Below are 25,208 nucleotides of genomic sequence, written 5' to 3' on the forward strand. Positions count from 1 at the left end.
CCCTTAAAAATTTTATTTTCCACATTACAGGGTCGCGATTGTTGCTTTAAGAGACATTATTGAGAGAATCATTTGCTCCGCTGTAAATAACGGCAGAAATTGGGTAATGGAAATAGATTTGCAGTGGGAGATGTGTAAAACTAGGAATTCTGGGGCCTGTAGTTTCCCTGGAAACCGACCCGGTTGCAAATGGTTAGACGGGGTGGGGTGAGCGAGAGCCCATGGGCTGCTGTATGGTTTCTTGTTCCTATGGCAACTGTCCGGGTCCGTGATGTCACCTCCGGTCCTGTCTTCCTGCCTTCTGCACGGTAGAGGAGTAGAGCGGACTACATGTTCGCCTCCTTTCTCACCCCCCCCTTTATCATTGGTATGTCCCATCTCCGCCGCCTGAACACAGGCACGAAAGCGAGCGCCTTCCTGGAAAAGGGGGAGGAGAGTGTAGAGAAATTAAGGCGGTTGAACCAAGCAGGCGAGCCAGAAGCAGAAGGGATCGGGTAAGTTTCTCGAAATAATCGGGAAGAAAGCGAAAGCAAACCCCCGGGTATTAATATCGATAAGATTTATACACAAATATTTTTACCAGGCGTGCATAGCCAGCCGGAGTGTAAAAGAAGAACGGGTTGGTGCAAAAGATGGACGCAGAGAGAATTAATTGCTGGAGAGAGTTTGCAACTTTGCACGCTCCAATGCTGGTTTGTGGTGTTTTAACAGGCATTGTCGCACGATATAAGGATTGATGGGTATTTGGCGAACGCTGATGCTTCATATTGTGGTTGGTCGTTCAGTCAGCTAGATAGAACAGAATAGAATAGAATAGAACAGAGTTGGAAGGGACCTTGGAGGTCTTCTAGTCCAACCCCCTGCTTAGGCAGGAAACCCTACAACACTTCAGACAAATGAACCGTCCAATCTCTTTTTAAAAACTTCCAGTGTTGGAGCATTCAGAGCTTCTGGAGACAAGTTGTTTCACTGATTAATTGTACTCGCTGTGAAATTTCTCCTTCGTTCTAAGTTGCTTCTCCCCTTGATGAGTTTCCACCAGTTGCTTCTTGTCCTGCCCTCAAGTGCTTTGGAGAATAGCTAGACTCCCTTTTTTTTGTGGCAACCCCTGAGATATTGGAAGACTGCTATCATGTCTCCCCTGGTCCTTCTTTCTCTTAAGCTAAACAGACCCAGTTCCTGCAACTGTTCTTCATATGTTTTAGCCTCCAGTCCCCTAATCCTCTTTTCTCTGCACTCTTTCTAGAGTCTCCACATCTTTTTTACATCCTGGCGACCAAAACTGGATGCCATATTCCAAATTTGGCCTTACCAAAGCATTATAAAGTGGTATTAACACTTCATGTGATCTTGATTCTGTCCCTCTGTTGATGCAGCCTAGAACTGTGTTTAGACTGGATCTGGCATTAATGTCATCAGTTCTGAAAAGGAGTAGGGTTTGAGGGGAGAGGAGGGGAGGAGGACTCTGGGGTCCTTGGTGCTCTTTGAGCTTGTTTGTTTTCTTGCAGACGTTTCATGACCGAACCAGGTAATGTCATAAGTGCTGAAAAGGAGGAGTAAGAGAAGGATACACAATGTATCTGAATAGTAGGATTTGCATCAGTTTTGCAGCCAATGGAATATTCATAAACACACTTTCAATAATAACCGCTCCATCACCGAAAGCTTTTAAGAAGTGATGAGAGAGCTATGTGTTCAGAAGGGTATTGGGTCTTCTGCTTGAGCTGGAGGTTGGACGAGAAGACCTCCAAGGTCCCTTCCAACCTAGTTACTCTGTATCTGTATCCATGTATCAAGGACCCAGGAAAGGCAGATGTTGTGGTTGTATGGGGTTAAAGGCATTGCATAGCTTTCTAATTTGTTATCTTCTCCAGTTTTTTCTCTTCTGCTATCTCCCAAATACCGTCACTCTCCCCTGTTATTATTCTTATGGCTTGTTGCTCAATCAGCCAAATATTTAGATTGCATTTGGCATTTTGGGCCACCTATCCCTGTAGCTCAGGGTTAAACCGGGCTCCTTGCTGCCCTCTGCACTCGGTTGTTTCATTGCAGGCTTTTCATTACCCTACTAAGGTACATCACCAATGTTAGTGAGTGCGGGGATTTGCTCTCTTGTTTATATACAGTAGCTTGCCTTGCAGCTGTGGTTTTCTCCTTGGTAATTCCTCAATTAAGATACTATCGTTTGCTTGATAGTCTGGAGTTAATCCCTGCTTATCTAATTATGGGCAGCTAGAGGGGGTGTGTTGTGGTGTTTTTCTTTCCTTACGTTTTTATTGTTTCTTTTCAACGATGGCGAAAGATCTTTATCTCTCTGTGTCTGTGGATGGCTGACTGGTATGAATAACATAACTTTTCCAACAGTTTTGAGAGTGTGCCTGATTTTTATTTTTTCCGAATGGGACCGATTTTCCTTTTTTTTTTAGATGCTCCCAGGTTATTCTGTAAAATGCTCGGATTCTTAAAGCAGCCAATTGTCTTTTCGGTGGAAATAAATGTCAACCTGGTGGTTTTGACTGTGGTTGGATTGGTCAGCCGGCTGTGGGCTCTGTCCTATCCCAGAGCTGTAGTGTAAGTAAACATATTCCTGGAACCTAGACGATACGGCATTAAGTAGAAAAGGGGCAGAAGAGGGGGGGGGAGTAGAAAAGAAAATAATAGCATATAAGTATACATTCAAAAGTAAGATACAAAGCGGGGGGGGGGGGGACATAATCAGGATAGATTTGAGAAGGAAAGGGAACCAGGAACGATACCAAGTTATTTTTGGCTTTGCAGAAATGCCACCCCAAGAAAATAAAAATTAAGAGCTGGAAGAGATACCTACAACAACCGAAAAAGAAAGGAAGAGAGGAGGAGAGGAGAGGAGGAAAGGAAGGAAGATAGAGGTGAGAGGAAGATGGAAGGAAGAGAGAGAGAGAAGGAGAAAGGGTAGGAAGGGAGAAGCAGGGGAGAGGTAAGAGAAGAAGGAATGGAAAGGAGAGGAGGAAGGAAGGAAGGAAGTAGAGAAGGAAGAGAGGGAGAAAAGAAAGGGAAAAATAAGGTGGTTTCAAAACAGGCGAGGGATGGTAAACAAAGCAACCCAAACAGTATGTTTTAATCCTGTAAACAGAACGTCAAATGCATAAGAACGATGAATGTAAAAAAGAATAATAACTATGTGAACGTATGCCTATAATTTTATGTAAGAAAAAAAAAGTCTGGTGAAAAAAAAACATATTCCAATATATGGGGATGCCATAGATTTAGTAGACTAAAAATGTCGGTATCAACAATGGCTTTTCCGGGAATTAAAACAAAACTTTTCTTTCTGTCTGTTTATAAAGACCGTCTGCGGAAAACCTCACCGTTGCGTTTTTAAAAGCTTTTAATCTAAACACATAAAACTATTTATTATTCAGTCCACCTTTTGGCATGTGAAAAAGCCCTTGAAAATAAATTGAGATTAACATTAATCGAGTTGTCACGGAGGACAATGGAGCTCAGACGGAATCGTGGCTGAATGGATGAATAATATAATAATAATAATAATAATAATAATAATAATAATAATAATAATAATAATAATAATAATAATAATAAATTTTATTTCTTAGCCGCACCCTCTCCCGAAGGACTCGGGGCGGCATACTATAAAACACATAAAAACAATATGGACAATACACACACAAAATAAACGAATACATGTACAAGGAGGAGGTAGGAAGATAAATAAAGACAGTTAAAACACAATTTAAAATCCCCTAAAATTCCAAAAATCACAAAATTAAAAAACCCGTCAGGAGCAGTGTGAACGAACTATGGTTGAGCCAGGCCAGCTAATTGAAATAGGTGGGTCTTGAGCTTTATCCGGAAGGCGCGGAGGTCAGAGGTAGTCCTAATATCCGGGGGAAGGTCATTCCACAGGGCTAGGCCCGCAACAGAGAAGGCTCTACTCCTAGACGCTGCCCCCCGACATTGTCTGGTGGACGGCACCTGGAGGAGTCCCTCTTTGTGCGAGCGAATTGGTCGCAGGGATGTATGGGGCAGGATACGATCCGGCAAGTAGCTAGGTCTAGAATAGAATAGAAGTAAACCGCTAAATTTGGCTTCGTGCTACATTGTTCTTCTGTTATGAAAGATAGTTTGCTACTTACAGCCCTAATTCAGCCCAAAACTTTAGGTGCCAGTTGCTAAAAGTCAGTTTTGCCTCCTTTTGTGACCTTGCTTGGCACAGATGGCAAGTGAATCTCAGAGGTTAATTGAAAATCACTTAATAAACCACGTTACTAATTTAACAACAGCAGTAATTCAATTACCACCATTTTTCACAGTAAATGACCGTTGCAGCACTCCGACCCGGTCGTGATCAAAATCCAGAGGATTGGCCGCTGACTCAAATTTATGATGGTCGCAGTGGCTCCCGTGATCACATATTCCCCTTTTATGACATTACGACAAGCAAAGTCCATTGGGAAAACCAGATTCAGTTAACAACCCGAGTTCCCAATTTAAAAACTGCAGCGATTCACTTAACGGCCGTGGCAAGAAGAGTCGTAAAAGGTGTAAAACAGAGGTATGAAAGAGCCACACGCGTCTCCAGAGTCGCAGATTGCTGACCCCTGTTTTAGGAAAACCTCTGTATGTGAATGAAGGTTCCCTCCCCATTCAAAGTTCTGGAAAGACTTGGTTTTTATCCCCCACTCAGTCCATACTTGGAGAAATTGACCTCGACTTAACTAAAAAAATTCCCGTTGCCAAAAGAGACCGTTAAGTGAGTTTTTCCCCATTTTGCGACATTTCCTGCCATGGTTGTTAAGCGAATCACTGCGGCGGATAAGTTAGTAACCGGGTCCTTGAGTGAATCTGATTTCCCTGTTGCTTTTGCTCACCAGAAGGTCGGAAAAGGGTATCACATGGCCCCCGGGACACCACAACTGTCATAGGTACATGCCAGTTGCCAAGCGTCTGAATTTGCATGCGGAGGCAGCAACGGACATAAGTATGAAAAACGGTCATAAGTCGCTTTTTTTCAGTGCGTTGTAAGTTCAAACGGTCATAAAACGAACTCTTGTAAGTCAAGGGTTTGACCCAAATGCTCCTCCGAGAGCAGCGGTCCACCCTACCTACCCAGGTGGGTTTAGAGATTCCCCCAAGGGATTGTGGGAGAAAGGTTTTGCCCCAACTAACCTGTTTTTTCAGATCCCAAACTGCGCATGATTCGCTTCCCCGCTCTTGCTGAAAAATATTTTTTTAAAGAGCTGCTGTTCCTTCATTCGCCACGGGACGGCGCTGTGCTCTATAAAATCACCTTTAAACTGCGCATGATTCGCTTCCCCGCTCTTGCTGAAAAATATTTATTTTAAAGGGCTGCTGTTCCTTCATTCGCCACGGGACGGCGCGAAAGAAGGAACAGCAGCCCTTAAAATTTTTATTTTCCACATTACAGGGTCGCGATTGTTGCTTTAAGAGACATTATTGAGAGAATCATTTGCTCCGCTGTAAATAACGGCAGAAATTGGGTAATGGAAATAGATTTGCAGTCGGAGATGTGTAAAACTAGGAATTCTGGGGCCTGTAGTTTCCCTGGTAACCGACCCGGTTGCAAATGGTTAGACAGGGTGGGGTGAGCGAGAGCCCATGGGCTGCTGTATGGTTTCTTGTTCCTATGGCAACTGTCCGGGTCCGTGATGTCACCTCCGGTCCTGTCTTCCTGCCTTCTGCACGGTAGAGGAGTAGACCGGACTACATGTTCGCCTCCTTTCTCACGGGGGGGTTCTGGCTCGCCTGCTGGCTCGCCTGCTTGGTTCAACCGCCTTAATTTCTCACCGCCCTTCTCCCCCTTTTCCAGGAATGCGCTCGCTTTCGTGCCTGTGTTCAGGCGGCGGAGATGGGACATACCAATGATAAGGGGGGGGCCATGTTCGCCTCCTTTCTCACCCCCCCCCTTTATCATTGATATGTCCTATCTCCGCCGCCTGAACACAGGCACGAAAGCGAGCGCATTCCTGGAAAAGGGGGAGAAGGGCGGTGAGAAATTAAGGCGGTTGAACCAAGCAGGCGAGCCAGAAGCAGAAGGGATCGGGTAAGTTTCTCGAAATAATCGGGAAGACAGTGAAAGCAAACCCCCGGGTATTAATATCGATAAGATTTATACGCAAATATTTTTACCAGGCGTGCTTAGCCAGCCGGAGTGTAAAAGAAGAACGGGTTGGTGCAAAAGATGGACGCAGAGAGAATTAATTGCTGGAGAGAGTTTGCAACTTTGCACGCTCCAATGCTGGTTTGTGGTGTTTTAACAGGCATTGTCGCACGATATAAGGATTGATGGGTATTTGGCGAACGCTGATGCTTCATATTGTGGTTGGTCGTTCAGTCAGCTAGATAGAACAGAACAGAATAGAATAACAGAGTTGGAAGGGACCTTGGAGGTCTTCTAGTCCAACCCCCTGCTTAGGCAGGAAACCCTACAACACTTCAGACAAATGAACCGTCCAATCTCTTTTTAAAAACTACCAGTGTTGGAGCATTCAGAGCTTCTGGAGGCAAGTTTTTTCACTGTGAAATTTCTCCTTCCTTCTAAGTTGCTTCTCCCCTTGATGAGTTTCCACCAGTTGCTTCTTGTCCTGCCCTCAAGTGCTTTGGAGAATAGCTAGACTCCCTCTTCTTTGTGGCAACCCCTGAGATATTGGAAGGCTGCTATCATGTCTCCCCTGGTCCTTCTTTCTCTTAAGCTAGACATACCTAGTTCCTGCAACCGTTCTTCATACGTTTTAGCCTCCAGTCCCCTAATCCTCTTTGTTACTTTTCTCTGCACTCTTCCTAGAGTCTCCACATCTTTTTTACATCCGGCGACCAAAACTGGATGCCGTATTCCAAATTTGGCCTTACCAAAGCATTATAAAGTGGTATTAACACTTCATGTGATCTTGATTCTGTCCCTCTGTTGATGCAGCCTAGAACTGTGTTTAGACCGGATCTGGCATTAATGTCATCAGTTCTGAAAAGGAGTAGGGTTTGGGGGGAGAGGAGGAGGAGGAGGAGGGGAGGAGGACTGTGGGGTCCTTGGTGCTCTTTGAGCTTGTTTGTTTTCTTGCAGACGTTTCATGACCGAACCAGGTAATGTCAAAAGTGCTGAAAAGGAGTGGGAATGGAGGTAGGAGAAAAGGAGGAGTAAGAGAAGGATACACAATGCATCTGAATAGTAGGATTTGCATCAGTTTTGCAGCCAATGGAATATTCATAAACACACTTTCAATAATAACCGCTCCATCACCGAAAGCTTTTAAGAAGTGATGTGAGAGCTATGTGTTCAGAAGGGTATTGGGTCTTCTCCTTGAGCTGGAGGTTGGACGAGAAGACCTCCAAGGTCCCTTCCAACCTAGTTACTCTGTATCTGTATCCATGTATCAAGGACCCAGGAAAGGCAGATGTTGTGGTTGTATGGGGTTAAAGGCATTGCATAGCTTTCTAATTTGTTATCTTCTCCAGTTTTTTCTCTTCTGCTATCTCCCAAATACCGTCACTCTCCCCTGTTATTATTCTTATGGCTTGTTGCTCAATCAGCCAAATATTTAGATTGCATTTGGCATTTTGGGCCACCTATCCCTGTAGCTCAGGGTTAAACCGGGCTCCTTGCTGCCCTCTGCACTCGGTTGTTTCATTGCAGGCTTTTCATTACCCTACTAAGGTACATCACCAATGTTAGTGAGCGCGTGGATTTGCTCTCTTGTTTATATACAGTAGCTCGCCTTGCAGGTGTGGTTTTCTCCTTGGTAATTCCTCAATTAAGATACTATTGTTTGCTTGATAGTCTGGAGTTAATCCCTGCTTATCTAATTATGGGCAGCTAGAGGGGGGGTGTTGTGGTGTTTTTCTTTCCTTACGTTTTTATTGTTTCTTTTCAACGATGGCGAAAGATCTTTATCTCTCTGTGTCTGTGGATGGCTGACTGGTATGAATAACATAACTTTTCCAACAGTTTTGAGAGTGTGCCTGATTTTTATTTTTTCCGAATGGGACCGATTTTCCTTTTTTTTTTAGATGCTCCCAGGTTATTCTGTAAAATGCTCGGATTCTTAAAGCAGCCAATTGTCTTTTCGGTGGAAATAAATGTCAACCTGGTGGTTTTGATTGTGGTTGGATTGGTCAGCCGGCTGTGGGCTCTGTCCTATCCCAGAGCTGTAGTGTAAGTAAACATATTCCTGGAACCTAGAGGATACGGCATTAAGTAGAAAAGGGGCAGAAGAGGGGGGGGGGAACTAGAAAAGAAAATAATAGCATATAAGTATACATTCAAAAGTAAGATACAAAGCGGGAGGGGGGGGCATAATCAGGATAGATTTGAGAAGGAAAGGGAACCAGGAACGATACCAAGTTATTTTTGGCTTTGCAGAAATGCCACCCCAAGAAAATAAAAATTAAGAGCTGGAAGAGATACCTACAACAACCGAAAAAGAAAGGAAGAGAGGAGGAAAGGAGAGGAGGAAAGGAAGGAAGATAGAGGTGAGAGGAAGATGGAAGGAAGAGAGAGAGAGAAGGAGAAAGGGTAGGAAGGGAGAAGCAGGGGAGAGGTAAGAGAAGAAGGAATGGAAAGGAGAGGAGGAAGGAAGGAAGGAAGTAGAGAAGGAAGAGAGGGAGAAAAGAAAGGGAAAAATAAGGTGGTTTCAAAACAGGCGAGGGATGGTAAACAAAGCAACCCAAACAGTATGTTTTAATCCTGTAAACAGAACGTCAAATGCATAAGAACGATGAATGTAAAAAAGAATAATAACTATGTGAACGTATGCCTATAATTTTATGTAAGAAAAAAAAAGTCTGGTGAAAAAAAACATATTCCAATATATGGGGATGCCATAGATTTAGTTGACTAAAAATGTCGGTATCAACAATGGCTTTTCCGGGAATTAAAACAAAACTTTTCTTTCTGTCTGTTTATAAAGACCGTCTGCGGAAAACCTCACCGTTGCGTTTTTAAAAGCTTTTAATCTAAACACATAAAACTATTTATTATTCAATACACCTTTTGGCATGTGAAAAAGCCATTGAAAATAAATTGAGATTAACATTAATCGAGTTGTCACGGAGGACAATGGAGCTCAGACGGAATCTTGGCTGAATGGATGAATAGAAGTAAACCGCTAAATTTGGCTTCGTGCTACATGGTTCTTCTGTTACGAAAGATAGTTTGCTACTTACAGCCCTAATTCAGCCCAAAACTTTAGGTGCCAGTTGCTAAAAGTCAGTTTTGCCTCCTTTTGTGACCTTGCTTGGCACAGATGGCAAGTGAATCTCAGAGGTTAATTGAAAATCACTTAATAAACCACGTTACTAATTTAACAACAGCAGTAATTCAATTACCACCATTTTTCACAGTAAATGACCGTTGCAGCACTCCGACCCGGTCGTGATCAAAATCCAGAGGATTGGCCGCTGACTCAAATTTATGACGGTCGCAGTGGCTCCCGTGATCACATATTCCCCTTTTATGACATTACGACAAGCAAAGTCCATTGGGATAACCAGATTCAGTTAACAACCCGAGTTCCCAATTTAAAAACTGCAGCGATTCACTTAACGGCCGTGGCAAGAAGAGTCGTAAAAGGGGGCAAAGCTCACTTAGCAAATTTCTCACTTGGCAACATACTCAATTGTGGCCGTACGTCAATAACTCTCTGTAACTACAATGCTTCCTGTTTTGGAATTGAAATCCAGTGAGTTTCTCTGTTGGGGTGACACATCCAATTATTTGAAGGGTTTGATGAGAAATATATCTCTCTTTAAAAATTTTTTATTTTATTGCATTATTCCAGTTTTGATGAAGTTTACTACGGCCAGTTCCTCTCCTTGTACATGAAGCGGATATTTTTCATAGATGATAGCGGACCGCCATTCGGCCACATGCTTTTCGCTCTCGGAGGTATGCAAATTTTCAAAGAATTCATCCTGCAATAACAAATAAAGGCACTTCTCCCTACTCTCTACTGTCGGGAATTGGAGTAATATTAGGCCACCTACAACCTATGCCCGGCCATTTTGGCGAAGGGGGCTGGGTTTCAGGAGGCCAAAAATGCTGTATTCGGTGTGTATAAGACACACCCGTATTTTCAGCCTCTTTTTTTAAAGAATTTTATTAGTTCTTACAAACATTTACGGGAAGGGGTAAATAGGTATACAAAAAATTTTGACAGTTACATCGTGCGAAAGGTAGAAATCCCCACAAATCTCACAACTTTTACAGAAGAAAAAACCAAAAAGTAAGAGATAAACATTGACAGCATTTTGTTTTACATTGTATCAACCATATATTCAATCATCTCATATGTCACTTCCAACAATTACATTATATCAACAATTGCAATGATGTTTCAAATATACTTATTTTTGTGACCTGAGTCTTTTCAATATTGCTTCCTCCCCGCTGTCTTCTGGCAGAGCCACGGCCCGTCCCTCCTTCATATCTTGTGTACTGTCCCCTGTCAGATTTTCAGCCTCTTTTTTGAGGGAGAAAAGTGCGTCTTATACTCCGAAAAATACGGCAGTCAAAACTTGAGCCCCGAGGCCCTGACATTCCTGCCCTGATTAAGGGTTTTATATAATGGAGCTCCCGTTCTTTCCTTCGGGGATATCTTCCTCTTCCCCTTTTTTGATAGTCATAATACCTGAATTTCATAATTTATGCATCAAGCTTTGTTCCCGGGCAGGAGTTTAATGTATTCTAATATTTTAGGACTCTTGGTTCAAACATTTTTATTATGAAGTGTTTGTGCGGTTTTACGTATTATCTATTTTCTACGTATTTTTATTTTTGTTGTGCACCACCCAAAATCCATGGCAGTGGAACATCGGGGCTATATGTCAATTCAAATAATAAAATATTTGAACCGATTACTGCGTTTGTCAAAGTTTACAAGATGTGTGTAGTATCTAGATGGAGAAGGGGCAGGAATCGATGTATTGCTGAAAAAAAATACGGATGCAATCAGATCTTTAATTTAAGTTTTGACCATGGAAAATTTATTTTTCTCTTTCTTTTTCAGGTTATTTAGGGGGATTTGATGGAAATTTTCTGTGGAACAGGATAGGAGCAGGTAAAGTGGTTTATGATTCACCCTCCAGCTAAACTGTTTTCAAACTAGAGGGGGGGAAATAAAGGAAACTATAATGCTAGGGACCCGGTGGCTCAGTGGCAAAGATGCTGAACTCGTTGATCATAAATGTTGGCAGTTTGGTGGTTCAAATCCCTAGTGCCATGTAACAGAGTGAGCTCCCGTGACTTGTCCCTGCTCCCAGCTTCTGCCAACCTAGCAGTTTGAAAGCACATGAAGAAATGCAAGTAGAAAAATAGGAATTACCTTTGGTGGGAAGGTTCCATGCGCCTTTGGTGTTGAGTCATGCCGGCCACATGACCACAGAGACGTCTTCGGACAGCGCTGGCTCTTTGGCTTTGGAACGGAGATAAGCATCACCCCCTAGAGGTGGGAACAACTAGCACATATATGTGAGGGGAATCTTTACCTTTATAATGCTAAAGGCGAAATGGTCAGAGTGCGGTACTGCAGGCTACTCCTGCTGGCTGTCATCTGCCTGCAATTTGGCAGATCGAATCTCACCAGGCTCAAGGTTGACTCTGCCTTCCATCCTTCCGAGGTCGGTAAAACGAGGACCCAGATCGTTGGGGGCAAAAGGCTGACTCTGTAAACTGGTTAGAGAGGGTTGTTAAGCACTGTGAAGCGGTATATAAGGCTAAGTGCTATTGCTATGCCTGCATTTTTGGTTGGTACTGATTTTCCGCGATTCTATCCTAGAATACAGCTCCAATGTGCCCATCTGGGCTTTGCGGCTGCTACCAGCCACAGCTGGTGGCTTATGCATCCCCTTGGCGTACCAAATCCTGGTCGAGTTGCATTTCACCCATTTCGTTGCCCTGGGTGCTGCAGTCCTGATTTTACTTGGTAAATAAGATCTCGTTCCTTTCAATCCTCTGTTGATGCCATCCTTGTTATCGTTGTCGGTCCTTGCAACAACCGGTTGGACAAACTGGCTAAATCCCACTCCTGTCCTTATCTTTATATTTCTTGCTGTAACTGGGGTCCCCCAACCTTGGCCACTTTATGACTTATGGACTTCAGTTCTTAGAATTGTGGGAGTTGAAGTCCATAAGTCGGAAGTTGGAGACCCCTCCTGTAAAAAGCTCATAGAAGGATCGGTATGGGGAGAGGGAGCAATTTCTTATTTTTCCCTTTGTGTGTCCACAGAAAATTCACTAATAACTCAATCCAGGTCGATGCTGCTGGAGTCCATTTTAATATTTTTCATCCTGCTGGCAGTTTTATCTTATCTGAAGTTTCATAACAGTCAGAAACAGAGGTAAGAAGAAATGACTTTAATGTTCCACTATTGTTTGCATTTAAGCATGAAGTTATCCAAATCAGGCCAAGCAATAAAGTGTCTTTTGCATTTACACTAAGGGGACGTATGCCCCAGACTAACATGGTTTATAAATGGTGTTTTAAGGCTCAGCCAAACCCACATGGGGATGAATTCTGCAACACAACTTTTCTGTGGGTAATTTTTTTTTTTGGGGGGGTAGTACATAACATACAGGTTATTCCTCAGCTTACAGCCACAATTGAGCCTGACATTTCTGTCTTTAAGCAAGACAGTTATTAAGTGCATTTTGCCCATAACCTTTCTTGTCACAAATCTTAATTGAATGCCTGCAGTTGTCTGGAATGTCATAAGGCTGACCTGTGAGTAAATATGTTTTTCTTTCTTCTTTTTTTTTAAGCCCTTTTTCTGCCAGATGGTGGATTTGGCTGTTACTAACAGGCGTCTCCTGTTCCTGTGCAGTTGGGTAAGCTTATCTCTTGATGGTGTGCTAAGATATTTCATAACTGCTTTGTTCATAAGCCTCTTAGCCGCTTCTAGAGGTGAGTTTAACACTCGTGGACTTCAACTCCCAGAATTCCCCATGCTGGCTGGGGAATTCTGGGAGTTGAAGTCCACAAGTCTTAAAGTTGCTTAAAAGTTAGATACCTGTCTTAGATCTTCTGGCAGTCTCCACTTCCCTTAGATCTTCTGGCAGTCTCCATCAATTTGTTGTCTATGTGTTCTCCTTCTTACCTTCTCCTTCCGATTGGCTTGGTTGGGTTGACATTTCCTGCTTGCTTCGCAGGGTGAAATACACGGGCCTCTTCACTTACCTCCTCATTCTGAGCCTGGCGGGGATCCATTCCTGGCAACTGGTTGGAGATCGCTCCTTGTCCAACGTAAGTCGGAGGATGAAATGGGATGCAGTCGCTCTGAGATGATGGAAGTTGATCTCCAAGCCTTCTGGAGAACTTTGGATTTCAGAATCTGTGGGTTTTAATTTTACCCAGCAGTTTTTCTTGGGACGTGTTCAGTCAAGGTTGCAAGGAATGTGGTTTCCCATACCTGTTTGATGGTAAAATTGTGAGTATTGGTAAGTTAGAGGCAAGACTCTCTAACACAGAGGTGTCATATCCATCAATGATAGATAGATAGGTAGATAAGGTTAGATAGAGGAGGGTGGGGAGGGAGATTAGATAGATGATAGATAGATAGATAGATGATAATAGATAGATAGATAGATAGATAGATAGATAGATAGATAGATAGATAGATGATAGATGATCGAAAGAGAAAGAAAGAGAGAAAGAAAGAAAGAAGAAGAAAGAAAGAAAGAAAGAAAGAAGAAAGAAAGAAAGAAAGAAAGAAAGAAAGAAAGAAAGAAAGAAAGAAAGAAAGAAAGAAAATGAGAGAGGGAGGGAGAGGGGAGGAGATGATAGAAGACAAAGAGGCTGGTTGATAGATTTTATTTTTATTGGGGAAAATCCTCCTAAACGTTTATGACGCTTAAATGAATTAAACATAACATCAAATGATCATGAATACATATCTCTGTCATAAGTATCTTATTTGGAATTAATTCATGTTTTTCGGTATGCTGCCTAGAGTTACCTTGTGTGAGACTGGTTACCATGTAAATTTGATAGACAGAACGATAGTGTCTGTCTGATTAATTGATTAATTGAATGAATGAATTGTTGGAGAGCCAGTTCTAGTAGTGAAAGTGCTGGTGTATTAAACCAGGAGACTGTGAGTTCTAGTCCTGCCTTACAAATGAAAACTGCCTGGGTGACTTTGAGCCATTCCCTCTCTCTCTCAGCCGAACCCACCTCACAGGGTGGTTGTTATGGGGAAAATAGGAAGAGGAAAGAGTATCAGGCCCATGCAGGCACTTGAATTATTTCAAAACATTAACAAAGGCAGGGCAAAAGGAATAAAATAAAATTTTAATTGATTTAAGCTTAAACAAGGAGCCCTTCTCCTGATCTGTCTGACACGCAGAGACACACACCCGTTAAAGTTTTAGGGCCCAGATTATTTAGAGTGAGTTATTTTAGCCTTATTAAGATAAATCAGGATTATTATTTAGCTTCGTCCTGCAATATTTCATTGAGAAAACACATTAGGACAAACGTGAACCCTTCTGCCTTTTCCATTTTAGGTCTCTGTACTTGGCCATTTTCTGGCCCGGGGTTTTGCTCTCCTGATCCTCCCCGGCGCTCTCTACCTCTCCTTTTTCTACATCCACTTGATTTTGCTGTACCGATCCGGCCCCCACGATCAGATCATGAGCAGCGCCTTTCAAGCTAGTTTAGAGGTGAGACCGAGCTGCGCCTGGGGCTAATTGATCAAAAATAGAGAAATGTTGGAGTCCTTCCTTCCATATCCTTTCCATTTCTTTACTTTCCTTCCCTGTTCTTCTTCCTTCCTCTTTCTTTCTTTCTTTCTTTCCTTCCTTCCTTCTATCTCCCTTCCTTCCTTCCTACCATCCTCTATTTATTTATTTATTTCCTCTATCCATCCTTTCCTCCCACCCTTTCCTTCCCTCCCTCCCTTCCTCCTTTCCTTTCTGTTTCTTTCTTCCTTCTTTCCCTTCCACTGTCTTTTTTTTTCTTCCTACATTCCTCCCTTCCTTCTCTCCCTCTTTCTTTCTTTCTTTTTTCTTTCTCTCCCTCTCTCTCCCTTTCTTTCTTTCTTTCTTTCTTTCTTTCTTTCTTTCTTTCTTTCTTTCTTTCTTTCTCAGAAGAGCCAATTTCCCCCCCCCCCACTTTTGGAACTTTTACTTTTGTTTCTTTACATCTATTATATGTTAATTGGCCATCAACAATGCTGATTTATTTCAACCCCCTGCTGGACTTTATCTGCTCTTCCTGCTTTCTTTTTTTATTTATTGGGATTTACTCATTTCTATACAGGTAGCCTTCAACACGGCCAGAATCAAGCCCAACCTTTCTTTTGTTAAGTGAGACATCCACCCTGTTTTGCGACCTTTCTTGCCGTAGTTGTTAACTGAATCACTGCTATTGTTCACTTAGTGACACATTTATTAAGTCAGTCTGGCTTCTCCGTTGACTTTAGAAAGTCGCAAAAGTGTCCCCGGGACACTGCTACAGTCATAAGTCCATGTCAGTTGCCAAACTTTCGAATTTTGATCAGGCGACCGGGAGGTTGATGCCATGGTTGTAAGTGTGAAAAACAGTCGCAACACCCTCTTTTCATTGGGGTTGAACCTTGAATGGTCACTAATATGAACTCCTAAGTCAAGGACTACATGCAGAATCAGTAGGATCTGTAAATGTTATTTTTTAAAAAAATAAATAAATAGGCGGATGATTTTGTCCGGATTGCGTAACAAACACTGTGTGTGTGTGTGTGTGTGGTTTTTTTTAGGGAGGTCTTTCTCGCATCACGCAGGGGCAGCCCTTGGAAGTAGCTTATGGTTCCCAGATTACTTTGAGGAATATCTTGGGCAAACCGTTACCGTGCTGGCTTCACTCCCACCGGAATACCTACCCCATCAGGTGAGACGGGAGGTTTTCTTGCAGGTGTTTCACTACCCAACTAAGGAACATCATCAGCGCTAGACGGGAGTGGGGTTTGTGGAGAGGAAGAGGAGGAGGACGGTGGGATCCTTGTTTGCTTCTTGATTCTTAGGCAAAGGTAAAGGTTCCCCTCGTACACATATGCTAGTCGTTCTTGACTCTAGGGGGTGATGGTGCTCATCTCCGTTTCAAAGCCCAAGAGCTAGGGCTGTCCTAAGACGTCTCCGTAGTCATGTGGCCGGCATGACTCAACGCCAAAGGCGCACGGAACGCTGTTACCCCTCCCACCAAAGGTGGTTCCTATTTTTCTACTTGCGTTTCTTTACGTGCTTTCGAACTTCCAGGTTGGCAGAAGCTGGGACAAGTCACGGGAGCTCACTCCGTTACACGGCCCTAGGGATTCAAACCACCAATCTTTCTGATTGACAGGCTCAGCGTCTTAGCCACTGAGCCACCACATCTTGATTGTCAATCTAATATTAATCTTTGTGTTAATTTCTTGGTGGCTTTTTTGTTGGTTTGCTCTCTTTTTTTGGCTTATTGTCTCTTTTGAATGATATACACATGTTTATATCTATGTGACTGATGATGGCCAGTTTGGCAAAGGGCCAGGCTCCCAGGAAGAAGACCAAACTTCACCAAGCTCAGAGAGCATGACGTTTCTCTCTCTCTTTTTTTGTGATCTTGCTGACATCAAAGGGCTGATATCTCTGTCTTCTCTTCCTATTAAATGCAGAAAACAAATATTATTGTCCCTGTGACCTAAAAGAGCCCTTCAGATTATCTTGCGTTCCTTCTTTTCTGCGATTAAGTCTCATTTCCTCTGTATCTTCCCCAGGTATGAAAACGGGCGGGGCAGTTCCCATCAGCAACAGGTGACCTGCTATCCTTTTAAGGATGTGAATAACTGGTGGATCATCAAGGATCCTGGAAGGTGAGCCTCTTTAATTAGTCCTCAACTTACGACAGTTCATTTAGTGATTGTTCGAAGTTACACGATACTGAAAAAAGTCAAGACAGTTTTTCAAACTTACGACCGCTGCAGCGTCCCCGTGGTTATACGATCAAAATTCAGATGCTTGGCAGGTGACTCGCACTTATGATGGTCTCAGTCTCCCGAGGTCGTGTGATTACCCAAGCAAAGTCAGCGGGGAAGTGAGATTAATTTACCATCCCTGTTGCTAAATGAATAGCTGCAGCGATTCACTTAAAACCACGGTGGCACGAAAGGTCATAAAATGGGACAAAACTCACTTCACAAATTTCTCGCTTAGCAATATAAATTTTCGGCTCAGTTATGGTTGTAAGTCGAGCATTACCTCTACTTTATTTGCCCAAGTGTGACAGTCAGGAGGCTGTGAGTTCGATCCTAGTCGGAGGCAGATATTTCTCTCTCTGGGCATACTAAAAATGTATCTGCTGAACAAAATGCGTCATTGGCGACAGGAAGGGCATCCGGCCAGTAAAACACACCGCTAACTCCACTCAATTGCCCAGACTCCACCCCACAAGGGATTATTGGGTCATTTAATGAAGATGAAAGACGTACTCAGTATATTTGCAAGGCAACAGAGAAAATAATAATAATACCAATAAAAGGGAGAAGTAACTCGGATAATAAAAAGGAATAAATAATCACATTACAGCCTCACTTAGTGGGTTGATGTACTTTGATATTTCAAATTTGATATACTGTATATTTGAAGGGACACAGTGGCTCAGTGGCTCTCTACATGGGGCTCCCCTTGAGATGCACCCAAAGGCTACAGCTGGTTCAGAATGCGGCCGCGCGGGCAATTTCGGGAGTCTTTAGCTACTCCCACGTAACACCTCTCCTGCGCGGGCTACACTGGCTGCCTGTGGCTTTTCGGGTGCGTTTCAAGGTGTTGACCATCATTTTCAAGGCGCTCCATGGCACAGGACCTAGTTATTTGCGGGATCGTATCCTGCCCCATACATCCCTTCGGCCTATCCGCTCACACAGAGAGGGACTCCTCCGGGTGCCGTCCACTAGGCGGTGCCAGCGGGCGATGCCTAGGGGAAGAGCCTTCTCTGTGATGGGCCCGACCCTCTGGAATGACCTTCCCCCTGACATTAGATTGACTACAGATCTCCGCTCCTTCCATCAGAAACTTAAAACCCACCTGTTCCAGCTAGCCGGCCTGGCCTAATTCCAGCCTTCCCACCTCAGTTTTGGTTTTTAAATTTTATGATTGGTTTTATGGGTTAGTTTTAATTTTTATAAATTGTACAGGGGTTATTTAATCTAATTTTAACGATGTATATTATTGTTTGGATGGGTTTTTAAAATTTATACCTGTACACCGCCCCGAGTCCCTCCGGGGAGAGTGGGCGGTCTAGAAATCTAATTAAGTAAGAAGAGCTTGTCAATCAGAAAGATTGGCAGTTCGGCGGTTCGAATCCCTATCACCACGTAACAGAGTGAGCTCCCGTTCCTTGTCCCAGCTTCTGCCAACCTAGCAGTTCGAAAGCACATAAAGAAACGCAAGTAGAAAAACAGGGACCACCTTTGGTGGGAAGGGGACAGCGCTCCGTGCACCTTCGGCATTGAGTCATGCCATCCACATGACCACGGAGACGTCTTCGGACAGCGCTGGCTCTTAAGCTTTGAAAGGGAGATGAGCACCTCCCCCTAGAGTCGGGAACGACTGGCACATATGTGCGAGGGGAACCTTATGCTTTGATATTGATGATTCCAGTCGTTGTTTTTTCTGCCGCTCCCAAATAGGCAACATTTGGTCACTAGCAACCCACCACAACCTGTGCGACACGGCAACATTGTGCAGCTGGTCCATGGAATCACAACCCGTTACCTCAACACGTAAGCTGTTTCTTCTTTGGCTTCTAGCTGCGTGTCATCTCGAAACGGCTGTTAATGGTATGTGGGAATGTCCTTGGAGGCTGCATCCAGAGATGCTGCCAAGGGAAGAGTCAGATAAGAGTAGCTTAGCCCTCAACTCTATAACGGGTTGGGCAAGAGCCTTGAAAGAGACTCTGCCTAATTTCCCTGGAATCAGGTGAGACTTGTCTGAGCGCAAGGCTTCCAGGAATTCTCTAGCGTTATACCTCTTAGCTAGGACGGTTAGGTCTGCCCATGTGTTGTGTAATTAAGGAGTTTTAATCCTGTTTTCTGACTGCAATCGGTGTTCTCCTAGCACTAATGATGTTACCTAATGAAATGCAAGAAAAAAACTAAGCTCAGAGAGCACCGAGGAACTCATTCTCTTCCTTCCTTCCTTCCTTCCTTCCTTCCTTCCTTCCTTCCTTCCTTCCTTCCTTCCTTCCTTCCTCCCTCCCTCCCTCCCTCCCTCCCTCCCTCCCTCCCTTCCTTCCTTCCTTCCTTCCTTCCTCCATCCCACTCCCTTCTAACAATGGTGATATTACCTAGTTGGGTAATGAAACATCTGCCAAGAAAACCAACCAGCACAGGGAGCACCATGGGACTCCACAGTCCGACCCTGAGGTCCAAGTATTCTCTTCTGTTGCTTTCTCCACTCTGCAGGCATGACGTGGCTGCACCCCTCAGCCCGCATTCCCAAGAGGTATCCTGTTACATCGATTACAACATTTCCATGCCCGCTCAGAATCTCTGGAGAGTTGTAAGTGGCAGGCTGTAGAATTTTAAGGCATTGGATTTAAAGCGGAAGTAAAAAAATAAACAATAAACACAGCAACATCATACTGCTTTCACAGCCCTCTCTAAGCGGTTTATAGAGTCAGCCTCTTGCCCCCAACAATCTGCGTCCTCATTTTACCCACCTCAGAAGGACGGAAGGTTGAGTCCACCTTGAACTGCTGGCAGCCGGCAGAGTTAGCCTGCAATACCGTATGCTAACCACTGCGCAATCACAACACCATCCTGGCTCTTAACCCCTTTCCTAATCTAGTTATATATCTGTCAGGCCTGCAGCCATCTTTTCTTTTGGCTCTTTGGCCTGCCACACTTTCTTATTATTATACTATGCATTTTGTATTGTGGGAAAACGGGAGGGGGGATTGTACGGAGTTAGACGGTACGTAGCCATAACAAAATTATTTGTAGAAAGCCAAGGTCATCCTTTGTCTCTGCGCCTCTGCACCTGACCGGGATGGGTGGAACCGCCAGCATGGCAGTGGAAGATGGGCTGCTGGGTGTGGGGGCAAGATGTTGAACTTTCAACTTGGTGGGGAAAACCCGGAAGCTTTCAGATTTGGGTTTTCCCAGATGTGCCAACATGGCTCTGCTCGGACTCTGATTTACTTTTGGATGCTACTTGGAACCCTGACAGTATCAGATGCTGAACCTCCATGACGTGGTAGGAGCAATGAAGGCAGAGTATTAGCCAAATTGCAGCATCAGGAAGCGTCTCTTTCAAACACACAGGAAATTGTGAACCGCGACTCGGATAATGAGATTTGGAAAACGATCCTGTCCGAAGTCAGACTGGTCCACGTCAACACGTCGGCCGTGTTAAAGGTGAGTAGGCTTGGAGTCTCAACCTCTGGTGTTTCTTGCAATGTCACTGAGAAGGCACGTAGTCAGAATAAGAGTTGGGATAAGAGTTGGAAGGGACCTTAGAGGTCTTCTAGTCCAACTACTCTGTACCATTTCAGGCAAAGATCTCCCAGATCTTTCAACCTCTTGAAGCATTTTAAACCTCTTTTTTTTAAAAAAACAACAACACCATTCCCTTCTTTTTCTCCCCTCCAGCTGAGCGGAGCCTCTCTTCCCGAGTGGGGGTACCGACAACTGGAGGTGATTGGCGAGAAGATCTCCAAGGGGCACCACCAAAGCATGTTGTGGAACGTGGAAGAACACCGATATGGCAAAAGTTAGTTTTTACGATGGGGTTGGCAAAGAAAGGTTCTGAAAGAGCCACTTGGACCCATTTCCTCACAGAAAAAAGAAAACACCGGGGGACACGGAACCCTTCCCCTGCCTGAACTATTTCCTGAGCAGACACAAAACTAGCATGTGGAGTTGAATGAAAGGTTCTGTTTCCTCCTGAAACTTTCATTGGGTTTATCCATGGTTGGACTACCAGGGGTGGAAAAGCTAAGTACATCACACACTGCAGGTTGTGACGGACATGGAGCCGCAGCAGAGGTATGAAAGAGCCACACGCGGCTCCAGAGGCGCAGATTGCTGACCCGTTTTAGGAAAACCTCTGTATGTGAATGAAGGTTCCCTCCCCATTCAAAGTTCTGGAAAGACTTGGTTTTTCCCCCCCACTCAGTCCATATTTGGAGAAATTGACCTCGACTTAACTAAAAAAATTCCCGTTGCCAAAAGAGACCGTTAAGTGAGTTTTCCCCCATTTTGCGACATTTCCTGCCACGGTTGTTAAGCGAATCACTGCGGAGGATAAGTTAGTAACCCGGTCCTTGAGTGAATCTGATTTCCCTGTTGCTTTTGCTCATCAGAAGGTGGGAAAAGGGGATCACGTGGCCCCCGGGACACCACAACTGTCATAGGTACATGCCAGTTGCCAAGCGTCTGAATTTGCATGGGGAGGCAGCAACGGTCATAAGTATGAAAAACAGTCATAAGTCGCTTTTTTTCAGTGCCGTTGTATGTTCAAACGGTCATAAAACGAATTCTTGTAAGTCAAGGGTTTGACCCAAATGCTCCTCCGAGAGCAGCGGTCCACCCTACCTACCCCAGGTGGGTTTAGAGATTCCCCCCGAGGGATTGTGGGAGAAAGGTTTTGCCCCAACTAACCTGTTTTTTCAGATCTCTCTCGTTTTAATCCTTTGCAGGCCATGAGCAGAAAGAAAGAGAGGTGGAATTGCATCTGCCCACTCAGATCAACATCAGCCATAATCTCACCTTTGTTGCCAAGTTCACCGAACTGCAGGTGAGAGAAAGGTCCAGAAAGTCAGCCTACGATAAAGTCACAGGGTGGACTTCATTTCCCAGAATTCTCAGCAGCAGGTGTACTTGTCCAGGGGATTCTGGGAATTGAAGTTCCATTTATTGATTTTTGTCAATCCCTCGCCACTTCCAATTTCCCATCACGTATACACACAGCTTTATAGCCCTTCCATCCTTTCCCTCCCTTCCAGCCCTTGATGGCAGGATGCCGGCGAGGCGCCAAGCTGAACCAGGCAGAGCGCCCCCCCCCCCAAGCTACAGCCCCTAAAACACACCAGAACGTTAAGCGTGTGGAGTAAATGCTGCCAGCCGATTTCACAACTTGGGGGTCGTAGACTTCAAGCGACATTTTGAATTAGGGGCTGCATCACTCGTAGCTTGCATCGATATCCGGAATTCCCAATTCTTGTGTTTCGTTCTAGTGGAAGATCCTTACCCTGAAAAACGAGGACACGGAACATAAATACAGCTCATCTCCCTTAGATTGGATCACCCTGGAGACCAACATCGCTTACTGGTTCCATTCCAGCTCAGGGGTGATTTTACTGGATTTTTATGTGGACTTTAGAAATCATGTTTTCTGAAATACACGCGGGCAATCTCCAGCTCTCCCTTTGTCCCAGAGAGAATTTCAGCAGTCCATATCTGGCTGCCTTTTTAAGCGTTCAGGCAAGTCCCCGATTAACAACCATAACTGAGCCCAAAATTTCTGCTGCTAAGAAGGCATTTGCGAAGCGAGCTTTACCTCATTTTGAGACCCGTCTTGCCGCTATGCAAATCACTGCAGTTGTTCAGTTAGTAACACAGTTGTTAAAGCGAACCATGGATTTGGTTTATCAGAAGGTCGCAAAACACAACTCAAAGCATTTTCTCAATGTTTCTTGGCCAGGCTCAAATTCACCTTCTGGGAAACCTCGTCAGCTGGACATCAGCCAACGTAGCCACCATCGTCTATGTGGTTTTGTTCTTGGGGTACCTGCTCCGGCGACGGCGAAATATCCGGGATATCCCTGAAGGTCTGGGACCTCCAACCCCGTCTCGATCTTCTATCCAAGACCCCCCTTAATTGGGTTGGCCTAGACCTGTTGCAGAGAGTTGAAGCCTTTGAGGTCTGTTTTTGCTGACATAAAATTGGCTTTAATCCTTGAACGGACCTGGGAAGTCTTCTAGTCCAGCCCCCTGCTCAGGCAGGAGAAGCTCTACTAATTTATTTCAGATTATTTCAGGTCAGGCGCATTGGGAGGTGAACTGTGTGTGCGTGTGTGTGTGCGTGTGCGCGCAATTGCGTGAGTTGGTTGAGGGTGGGCGCCGTGTCCAGTTGGCTGTGTGGTTGCTTTGTATTCCAAGACGGGGTGTTCAGCAGGCCGGTTGTAGGCAGGGCTGTGATCCTATCGGTGTAGCAACCGGTTCGCTTTGCGTGCGCCCAGCTGAAAGTCAGAACAAAGCGGTTCACCTGAACCAGTCTGAACCGGTAGAATCCCACGCCTGGTGGTAGATCAGTGTGCCTTTTGATGGACACACTGACTCTTGTGGAGTGCTAGGCTTCGATGAACTCTCTTGCATTCACTGCACCCATCCTGCCTGAAAGGTGGTGAAACGCCCCTAAGTTCATTTCTTGTTCTCCTCTCTGCTCCGACCTGACCTGGCATTTTGTCAGGCTGAGAAACTGACTTGCCTATTTCCCTATCCCGCTCCTCTGCAGAGACTTGGCAGCAGTGGCTCCTGGCCGGAGGGATCTGCGTGGGCGGATGGGCCACAAACTACCTGCCTTTCTTCTTGATGGAGAAGAACCTCTTCCTTTACCATTACCTGCCGGCTGTCACTTTTCAAATTCTTCTGATCCCCGTCGTTCTGCAGCACACCAGCGACTTCCTTTGCAGGTAGAACAGCCGGTGTTGTGGCCCTCCAGCGTAGCTGGCGGCAGACTCAGACGGTGAGAAGGTTGGGGAGGAGCACGGGCCAGTCCTGGAGTCTGGGGAAGGCTCCGATGAGGGCTCTGTGTTGGAGGCAGAGAGGGGGCCGAGGCCATCTGGCAGCGATCAGGTGCCTTCAAAGTCAGACAGCACTGAGGCAGAAGAACAGCTGGAGCCTGTTCCCGTTGTGCGCACGCACAGCTGCCAGGAGAAGGGAACAGGTAAAGAAGGGGGGTGGACTTGGGAGTAAGGCCACAAGCGGACCACGAACGGCCACTCTCATAGGGAATAAAAGAGGAGCCGTTTTAACCTCCTGAATAAACTCGGTCGGTCTTCCCTGCATTCTTTGTAGAGTCTCATCCTCCTTTTTTTATGCTTGTCTCTCTGTTGGACAGATCCAGGCTTTACAAGAGCATGCACAGTGCTTTGGTAGCCGCCTGGATGTCTTCCGTCTACCTGACGTACTACACCTTCCGCCCGCTCACCTATGGAGAACCGGCACTCTCGAAATCCGAGTTGCAGGCTCTGCGTTGGAAGGATAGCTGGGATATTTTGATCCGCAAACGCTGACCAAGCCTGAGAGAAACGGACGGCGGAGACGACATCCGGGGTCGGATGACCAAGAAAAAGAGAAAAGAATTCATATGAAAGATTTATTCCATTTTTGACCAGAAAACCGTATTGTCCAATTGGAAATGCTCCCCCCCCCCATTTTTCTTGCAGATGTAAAATTTGATAGCAATGTAGTTGGACAAGGGAAATAAGAGACCATTTTGCTCACTCAGGACAGAGAAAATGGGCATGGAAAGAGTGCAGAGGCCTGGCTGGACAGAGACTCCTTCTATGGGTATAGGATTGTATTGTATTTGTGCATAACCTTCTCGGAGCCGAGGGCCTCCCACGGAAGAAGAGCCGGGCAGGGGTGGGATCCTACCGGTTTAACAACCAGCTCACCGCTTGCACAATTTAGAGAATACTTACCTTTCGGAACGCTGCTTGGGAAGGAAAACAGCTGAGGCATGGCAATCCACTGTGCCGCGGGACTCAGCTGAGAAAATACAGGTAGGTGGAGCTGAGGGGCAGGTCATGGTTCGAACCTGTCAAATTCCACCCGACCTGCTTGCAAGGGTTAGAAGCACCAGCTTCAGGTACGGTAGGACGCATCCATCCAGACCAGCAGGCAGTCCCTGGGAGGCTGGGAAGCCAGGCAGGGGGCAGGCTACACCGGACTTGCTCGACGTCAACCCCGAAGCGATTCTGGCCGAGACCACCTCGCAGGGTTCAGGGTTGCTACAGGGCAGAAGAACGGGCGGGGAGGGGTTGGAAATGCATAGCTGTGTTTTTATAGTCAAAAGCGGAGTAAAAAAGCGGAGTAAAAAAGCGGAGCGGAGCAACCAAGCAGACACCCGGCACTTCGATCGGACAATGGGGGAAAAGGGGGGAAGTTTCACTTGACATTAGCTGAAAACGGCAGGAACTTTCAGAGCCGGTTTTCACCACTCATACCAATTTCATGTATCCAATAAA

At 45.0% G+C, this 25,208-nt stretch overlaps 1 protein-coding gene across 6 annotated transcripts; it reads left to right on the forward strand.

Annotated features, from left to right (window-relative positions):
* The first annotated feature begins 373 nt into the window (after positions 1–373).
* LOC309395502 (protein O-mannosyl-transferase 1-like) lies at positions 374–25,208 on the forward strand. Of its 6 annotated transcripts, none has more exons than XM_081959812.1 (20): positions 374–494; positions 2,427–2,571; positions 9,792–9,898; positions 11,019–11,069; positions 11,787–11,933; positions 12,237–12,348; positions 12,770–12,835; positions 13,157–13,250; positions 14,513–14,668; positions 15,742–15,872; positions 16,732–16,827; positions 18,643–18,735; positions 19,417–19,513; positions 20,278–20,370; positions 20,605–20,725; positions 21,654–21,751; positions 22,191–22,304; positions 22,658–22,784; positions 23,471–23,648; positions 24,077–25,208. In XM_081959812.1, the coding sequence occupies exons 2-20, from the start codon at positions 2,450–2,452 to the stop codon at positions 24,249–24,251; spliced, it is 2,178 nt and encodes a 725-aa protein (XP_081815938.1). In that variant the 5' UTR covers positions 374–494; positions 2,427–2,449; the 3' UTR covers positions 24,252–25,208. The 6 variants fall into 6 exon arrangements, with proteins under 6 accessions (XP_081815938.1, XP_081815934.1, XP_081815937.1 ...); XM_081959811.1 differs by lacking the exon at positions 374–494 and adding an exon at positions 8,023–8,167 and having other exon boundaries at positions 1,768–2,571; XM_081959810.1 differs by lacking the exons at positions 374–494; positions 2,427–2,571 and adding exons at positions 5,927–6,064; positions 8,023–8,167.

The sequence above is a fragment of the Natrix helvetica genome (genome assembly GCF_964273705.1).
Source record: "Natrix helvetica genome assembly, chromosome: 7".
In the NCBI taxonomy this organism is placed as follows: Eukaryota; Metazoa; Chordata; class Lepidosauria; order Squamata; family Natricidae; genus Natrix; species Natrix helvetica.

Bases quoted from the DNA above. Each gene is read 5' to 3' on its own strand.
- LOC309395502 (XM_081959808.1), top strand. From the start codon at position 2,399: ATGGGACCGATTTTCCTTTTTTTTTTAGATGCTCCCAGGTTATTCTGT. The intron at 2,572-9,791 runs GTAAGTAAACAT...GCATTATTCCAG, and splicing joins TCCTATCCCAGAGCTGTAGT to TTTTGATGAAGTTTACTACG. The intron at 15,873-16,731 runs GTGAGACGGGAG...TATCTTCCCCAG, and splicing joins CGGAATACCTACCCCATCAG to GTATGAAAACGGGCGGGGCA.